At 43.7% G+C, this 8,478-nt stretch overlaps 1 protein-coding gene across 1 annotated transcript; it reads left to right on the top strand.

Moving 5' to 3' along the window:
- Positions 1-455: 455 nt before the first annotated feature.
- Positions 456-1,253, top strand: LOC117148403 (GPI-anchored CFEM domain protein A). The gene has a single exon (XM_033315771.1). The coding sequence runs from the start codon at positions 456-458 to the stop codon at positions 1,251-1,253; it is 798 nt and encodes a 265-aa protein (XP_033171662.1).
- The last annotated feature ends 7,225 nt before the right edge of the window (positions 1,254-8,478 follow it).

Below are 8,478 nucleotides of genomic sequence, written 5' to 3'. Positions count from 1 at the left end.
TAGAGCAGTATTCCGATGCTAATAGAACCCTTAAAAGGTACATACATACATATGTATAAACCAATACGATTTGGATTTGAAATCCCCATTTATATTACTACCCACTGTGCCCGAAAAAACCCCCCAACTGGAGCTGCAAGCAGACGTGTTTCTGTTGCTGATTTTAAATTTTAATTAAAGTGTGGCTCCTTGGTTTTCGGTTTCGGTTTTGGCTTTGGTTTTGCTTCTCGGTTTCGGCTGCGACCACTTGAGGTTCACGATCCGCGGCAAAGCAAACAATGGCCTACAAGTAGGGGCACTTCTTGACACGCTCTTGCCACTCGAAAAGCCCAACTATTTGGCCTGGGGGGCCAGCAAAAATGGTGCGCGAAGAAAGAAGAAAGGCTTTCTAAAACCTATAACCCATATATATGTATTGGCACGCAGAATTTCGGGCATCATGGCATCCATGACCGATGAAAGTCGATTTCCGTCAACTCATGGTGGGCTATAAAAGTGCCAAAGATCTGCCCAATGGCACACACAGTTCGATGGTCCATCGTCCAGAAATGATCTACGCAATTCTAGTGCTCTGTCTGCTGGGCAGTTGTGGCCCAGCAATGGCCCAGAAGGTGGAAAAGGATCCGCTGGCCAAGGATCAAAGCAGCCGTTTGGCCGGCATCTATGTGAAGGATGGCAACGAAAACGGCCAGCTGAGATTCCTGGCATCGGGCTTGAACAGTGGCAGCAGCAGCACCGGCTCTTCAAACACCGGCATCAACTCGGCCCTGAATCAGTACATAACCAATAAGCAGGATATGCTGGAGCAACTGCGTCCCACCTCGGGCGCCACATCAACGGGAACGGGAGGTGTTACGGGCACAACGACGGGAACCACGTCAGGAACGACTTCGGGAACCGGAACTGGCCTGGTCACCACGACTACCAATGGAGCTATCTATGTGAACCTGGGCAACTCGGGATCCTCATCATCTTCGTCTTCCTCCTCGTCGGCCACCAATGCGGCCATCAATCAGGTCATCTATGGATCCTCTCCCGTTGCCGGTCTCTTGCCGCAGATCGTGGGCCAGGCGGTGTCCAGTCGAGTGCGGCCCGGTGGCCAGAATAACAGGAGGCGCGTTCCCGCCCGTAGGCGCCGGGTCAACAAGAGGCGTGGCAGCATCAACAACAACAACCAGCGACGTCGCCGGCGTGGCAACAAGCGGGGCAAGAACAAGGCCCAGGTGATGGTGGTGCGACCAAATCGCGGTTGAGAAGAGGATCCACCTCCTTTCTTAGTTAAGCGAATAACTTTTTTTTTCCCCCATCCAAGACATTTTTTTTTAATGATTACTATTAGTATGCGAGAAGGCAAACTTATTTATTTATTTAAATGATTGAAAGCAATTACACTCTGCAACCAAGGTGGTTTTATTCGCGGTCATTATGGCGAAGGCTTGAAATGGATAATTAAATTTTAGCTTTGGAATAACATGCATATTTCATGGGCATCGTTGCTCTCTCACCTTTTGTATGTTTTCCAATCGAGCAAACCTGCGATTGCAAAGCCTCAAATTTGTGTAGGCCAGTGGCTTTGGCGTAGTTGCACTAATTTATGGGCCAACTGGTGTTCATGTTCGAAGGGCCGTCTGTCGGTGTGTCTACGAGGTGCGCTGGCCCGGTAAGAACCCCCCTGGGTGAGCCCCTGGTCAAGTGCAAGACAAACGGTCTCCGGTCGGCTCTGCATGCGGCGGTCAATGTCTTGATAAATGTCTGCAGGATGGCGCCCGGGGAGTTCCCGTGGCTCCTCGTCCTGGTCAGCAGGACGACCCCTCCGTGCCGCGCCGCTGTTCCATTTCGCGAACCTCTAAATCACCGTCACGTGTCCTGGCTGTGTATTATGTGCTCATGACTGTAATGAGCCTGTAAGTGGACCTAATCAGTGTCATAATAATAGAAATTAATCACTGCAAGGCCATAGTGGCATGGGTGGTGAAAAATGGCGGGCGGGGCGGGAAGGGCAGGAGGCCGAGTGGAGGAGGCGTGGGCGCCCACCTGCAGCTGCTGGCAAAAGTCAAAGTTGAACTTGCTGGCATTTGGCTCTTGTGCGGTTTTGTGCAGCGCTTTGGCGCACATACTTTGTAAATGTTTTGCAATGATTTGATTTGAAATTCATTTGAATTATTGCTTGCTTCCGGTTTCCGGTGCCTTCAAAATACTTTCCTGTTTCCTTTCCACCAGCACCGCCACCGACCCCAAGCCCCTGGTTCGCCCATAGCCTCTCCCCCATGGCGAGGATATGGAAAAGGACCCTATGATGTACGACCAACTTGGTTGGCCTTCTCTTTTGCGTCTCTTCCTGGGGAGTTTATTAAGTACTGCTGCCACCAAGCATACACTGAAACGCGCAGACAAGTGAGATTTGAATGGCATAAAATATTGTAATGGGTATTTGTTGTACTGTTTTAACAGAATATAGTAAATATGCAAAACATATCCGAAAACTGCTGCTTATTTCTCGCAGTGCATTTGCATAGACCAAATAGCAACTGGTGTGTGAGTGTGCGGAACTTTGTTAATATGCAAGTGAATGGACATTTCCGGTACGGACAAAACGTGCCATGTGCCAGGCCAAAAACCGAGAGCCAAGGTCCTGGGCAAGCCCGCGAAACCTTTTGGGGGAAACTGAGTAGTGGACAGGGGGAGCCAGGGGTGGGGTCGGTACACAGGTTCACACAGCCCAAGGACATGTGCTGTGCTAAAAGTCGAAATCACCATCCACTGCCCTTGGAAGCACTCGCCGGTTCCCTTTGGTCTAGCACATTTCGCTGCCCTACGAAGACGAACTTCCCAGCGTCGAAACTGAAAAGCTTGGGCTTTAAAATTAGCTAGTTTTGTATTACATACTATACTATATTAATGTTAAAGAATGTATACAGACATACTATGGAGCCAAAGAAGTTAGAGGGCATTCCGAAAGTCGCCTACTTGTGATTAAAAGTTTACTTTTCCTCGGCTCCGCTCATGTGTAATTTTCAATTAAAATGATTTGAGTAGACAACTTTGAACGCTTCTGGCAGTGACTCTGCCACTGAGTTGGCTTCTGATTTGGACTCGGATAAGGATACGGGATGCGGATTTTGGACCTCAAGGAAAGGGCCACAAATGCGGGGGAAAATGGAATGCCACAAATACTTTTCGAGGCAGAAATCATAAATCATGCAGCAGGCAAAGACACGAACCGCATTGGAAATCGACGTCGGAGACCCAAACTGCGGCGTTGACACACGGACATCGTGCGGGATATCCGAAAATATATACATAAATACATTTAGCCGTGTGTGTGTATATGGACATGGACGGACGACTAAGTGGGCCACAAGTTTCGCTTCACTTTTGAAATAGTTGCAAAGTGGAAAAGTTTGGCATGCAGAGTGTCCACGTCTGTGGTCAGGAAAGGGCATAATTGTGGGGCATCCTGCCCCTGTCGGGTCCAGGAAACCAAGGATCCAAGGATCCAGGGATCCGGGGAATGTAGGAGTCAAGGAATGGGTGCGTGAGTCACGTGCCAGGAAGCGCCGGGATTGCCAGCGATAATCATGACACTTTGTGTGGCAAATTTCAAGTAAATTGCATGGCAAGGTCAGAAATGTATACATTTTTCCCATTTTCTTCTTAAGATATTTTTTTTATATTTAATATATTTGTACAATGGGTCACGCTGCCATCACTTGTGGCTGTTGGTCTTAACACTTTATTTTTTGTCCAAGTGGCAATGCAGGCAAGATGTAGAAACCGATGAAATTCTGCGGCTCCTCTCCTTTTTATCCATTCTTCACCGTTGTCTGTCGATATTTCTCGAATTCTTCGTGGCTTTTTGCTTGTTTTTTATATTTTTTTTTGAATCCCTCAAGCAATGGTCAATTGACATGGCAGCAACAACAATTGTGGCTTAGTTGGCTGGCCCCCTCCCCCGCTCTCTTGAAATCGATTTTTGTTGTTCTGTAAATTTCTTGTATTCCGTTGGCTTTTAATTGCCGTGACGTGTTTGTTCTACCGGTTTTTTCTACCAACTTTTTTCGGCCTTATTGTTTTTTGTCTGTTTGGTTTTTGGGTGCTTTGGCCACTTGACGTTTGATTTACTTAGTACTTTTGTGGTTGCTCTACAAGACCAATTGTAAGCCAATTTTCGATGGGTTGAGCAGGGGAGGCGGAGGCGAGCAGGGTGGTAAGGCCTTCACAAGTGGACAACGACCTTGTCTTTTTTTCTTTTTTATTTTTTTTTTTGCCTTTTTGGCACACTTGTCAAGTGCGCTTGTTCACTGCCTTTTTTCGTATGGTTTTGAAAAGTCTATTTTTCGTTGGTTTTGCCTGAAACATTACCGCTGATTGATTGATAAATGACTTGGCGAATTAATTGCACAAAAAAAAAAACAAACACACATACACACACTTATAAAAGCCATGTACATGTCTTTCGAGCGTTTGATAAATGTCGCTCCACAAAATATTTAGTGAAGATAAAAAAATGTCCAGCTAATATAGCATTAGAGGAATTTGGATTAATCGCAGTTAAAATCATGAGAATGCATTTCACGGCAAACAGCTTAAAGTGACCCACATTTATTAGTTTAAATGTGATAATCATGAGCATAATTTAATTAGGCAAACTATCTTAAGTGGCTTTCGCAATTTATCAACAGAATTTACATTTTCCGAAATCAAAAGTCCTAATTCTGTTGCCAATTAAGAGTCTTAAATTGCACGAACTGCTGCTAATTTAAAGCCGAATTTTCTCATTTCATCTGTGAAAACTAAGCCCATCCGCCGCATTTCGTAACTTAAATCCATATGTGCTGATAAGAAAATTAATTGATTAATTCCGAGTGTCTTCATAATTACATCTATTGTAATAGATACAAGCAGAAAGAAACCAGTTGCAAACTAACCAATCAGCTCCTGCTCATTCTGACCAGCTCATGCACTGATTATGCCCGCCCATTTTCCGACCCAATTGCCCGCCCACTTTCCCACGCCCTTCAAGTCCTGATTTGGCTTTGATGGATGATTGAAAATTTGCAGAGCGCGTACAAAACTTCAAGCACAGTTAATTAGGCTCAATCAATATACAAGGACAACAAGAAGGTGATTGGAGTGGGGCCAATAATTAAATCTAATTAATTTGCAGCTGTCAAAGCGAAGAAGCAGAAAGTGAGAAAAAAGTATTGGAGGTGGGGAAAAAGGGGTCTTGGGGTTACACCTTATCGATTTGTAGCCCCGTCATCCATGAACACCCCATTTCATTGCACTTTTGTACGAAAGTCAGTTTCCCAGTTTTCCACAGAAAAAGACGGAATTTTTCGTCCTAATGATGCCTTGCCTCGAAAATCCCCAAAATCCCATCCTCTGTCAATTATGGGGTTAACGAGGGAGGTCGGGTGAAGGTGCTGTTTGTTGTTGCCTGTCTTACATGTGACGTAAATCTGAGTTTTAAGTGTTTTCATTTTTTTGTTGCCTTTTTTGCTGATTTTGGTACGACCTGTCAACGGAAACTTGGCTGCTTCCCAAAAAAAAAAGGGGAATAAATCAGTTAAAACCAAGTAAATTTCCCCAACTATAGTTCATATTCAAAGTGAAATATTATTTGGCTCAAGAAGACATTTCAAATAATTGGTAAAGTTGTTAAATAGGTTTTATGAACTTACCATTTACACAATTTGTTGTATTGTTATTTGTTTGATGGTATGCTGTATAAAAAACCCGTGTTCTTTCTAAATGTAGATATCATAATACAAACTCTATTCGACTTTACTTCACATTTACAAAAAAAAAAGAAGTTTGCCAAGAGTATCTAACAAGTCGAAAAAGTTCAGTTCTGTGTGAAAAGTCGACTGAAAAGGAAAAACAGAGCAAACTTGAGGCAAAACACTTGAACATCTAAATCAAATTAATCCCTAGAAAAGACTTGCTTCCTTATGCGCTACATGCACTGGAAAAAAATTATAAAATTTGTCTTAGTTCAAAATATGTCTGAAACATATTTTAATCGATTTCATGGTTAGTTTAAAAAAATCTGCTAATATCATTAGCTATTAATAAAACTGTTAGCTTTTTCAAGACCAAGTTTTTTATAACTTACCAATTGGTTCTCTGTGTGCCGTTCTGACCCATTCTTCGTCTAGTTAGCCCACTTCCTTTTCCTCTATTTTTTTTTTGCCTTTTGGCAGGCGTAGTTTTTGTGCTTCACTTTGCTTTCCGCTCAAGTGCGAACTTGTTAAATTTACGCAAGGATCTAGAAGCCTCAGCACACGCATACGCAATTAGGAAAAAAGGGGGTTTTGGCAGGTTTTCCCAGATTTCGCCAGATTTCCCCAGGATTAGAGGGGTCCGAGGGGAAGTTGTAGCTCAGTTACGCAAACAAGCAAATCAAAAAACCATTTGACGCACTTTCATCATCAACGGGTATTAGGAGCGGGCTTAGGGGCGTGGCACCTGCTGTTGCTGACACATTCGAAACTGCCAATAAGTCGAAAGCATATACACACATCTGCCCACCCTGGAAACCATTCACTTTTGGGAAAACTCTTTCCCTTAAGAAGCTGGAAATGCATGGCGAAACAACAACAATAACAAGCTGCAGCGGGTGAACAGGGGGCTGTGGAATTAGTGTGGGGAGGTGGGAGATTCTGATTCAGATATTTTTGGACGGTAAGGGGCATTTCCGGTCCCCCACACTGCACTCTAATGAGCATTTAAGTCTGGGCCAAAGCTTTTTGCATAAGCTTGCAATCGGTGAAGAGTCTTTAAGGAAAAACGATAGATAAGAAGATTACCGATAGTCACGTAGCGTCAAAAGATATGCTCTGAAAGATACAAAGTCTATAAAAGAACAAAGCAATTAAAAATGAAAATGAAGCAATTGAAGTAAACTGTATCGATGGAACTGAATTTTAAGTAACATTTATTGAGCTCTGTCCACTTCGCAGGCAGATCAACCAGCCCCTATAGAATCACATAATGTAACGCAATTCATTAATCGCGATCATTTCGATGAATTCTCACGCTGTCATCGCCGTTATCGACTGACCCTTCCATCACTTTCCGCCCTGACTTTTGCTTGCTTGCAAACATTTTTCGGTCAAACAACAAGAACAAATTTTCGGCTTTCCTTTATGCTACTCTCTTAGTTTTTTTTTCTTTTTTTTTTGCACTTTTGTGGGTCAAGTGCTGCTTTTGATGCTGACGTAGCCATCGCTTTTATGCTGCTGCTTCTTCTCCTTTTTGGAGTAGGAATTAAATATCAAGTGTGCGAGTGTGTGAGTGAGTGGCCGGCACATGTGTGCTGCCCCGCCCCCACTCAGCCCCCCACATCTATCCATCTCACTTGCACCCAGGGCACGGCCTTTTTTGCATATCATCATACACGTAAAGTTTGCTTTTGCTTTTTGCCTGCTTGGCGTTGTTGTTGCTGTTTGTTTGTTTGTTTGCACGCCCCGTGTTCCTTATGTTACCCATTAGCAGGCCTAGGGTATATTCTATACGCAAGCATCGCAGAAGATGTTAGAATATCTCTTATTTGTACTCCGTCACTTGAAAATTTTAGATTATGTTTTTATTGTTATCATATTTGGTGACCAACGTGCGTAGTCTCATAATAAATGGGTCCAATGATTAACGAGGCCAATCGAAAATAATGAAAATCAAATATAAACAATAGCCAGGCTATATAGTTCGATTGATCAAGTGCAGGATAGTATCGTGATGGGCAGTATGAAATCGATCTCCTCTTTTTTTTTGCTCGTTTCTGCTGGTGTTCAAAAGCCCACACATCACTTTTGCCCTCACACTCTCTCTTTCTTTCTTCTGCCCGCAGAAGAGTGCTTTGAGCCCCGGTCCGACCGACATCCTCTTCGCAACCCCCTTCCCTTCCCTTCGCTGCTCGGCTCAACTTGAAGTTCTTGTGTTTGGGTTAAGTGAAAAGTGATTGAGCAGATTTTTGTTGCGAATCTTTCGGCATGCTCCTTGTTGTTGTTGTTATTGTTGTTGTTTTTGGTGCTGATGCTGCCCGCATCTTGTTCACTATTTCAGCTGCTTCTGTTTTTCGCCAGCTTTTAATTGTTGCCTTCGCCAGCCGGCTTCCTCAGCGTTTTCTGCTGATAAAAGCAACACCGAAAACTACAGTGCAGGGAAAAAAAACGGAATATATTGCTTTGGTTTTTGTCTAAATTTGATTGACAGCTGCTCAAGATGCGGTGACCCATGATTGATGAGTGCGGTGAATCAATCAATCAGTTGATTTGAGTGCACCAGTGGTTGCTTAATCAACAGTTCAATCGAGAGGCATGTGGATAACAATTTGGGGCACGAAAAGTGCATCAATCGAAGGTTACTTTTTCAGACAGATTCTATTCGTTCATATGTAAATATGTGTGTTGTAAAGTCCACAATAATTGATCAACAAATGGGTTGCAGTTGCAAAAAGTAAATGCCATATGCACT

Source organism: Drosophila mauritiana, chromosome X (assembly GCF_004382145.1).
Source record: "Drosophila mauritiana strain mau12 chromosome X, ASM438214v1, whole genome shotgun sequence".
In the NCBI taxonomy this organism is placed as follows: Eukaryota; Metazoa; Arthropoda; class Insecta; order Diptera; family Drosophilidae; genus Drosophila; species Drosophila mauritiana.
Note: the sequence above shows the minus strand (reverse complement) of the source record. Positions and strands in the feature narration are given on the sequence as shown.

What these genes read in the sequence shown, in the direction of transcription:
- LOC117148403 (XM_033315771.1), top strand. Translation starts at nt 456, where the DNA reads ATGAAAGTCGATTTCCGTCAACTCATGGTGGGCTATAAAAGTGCCAAA.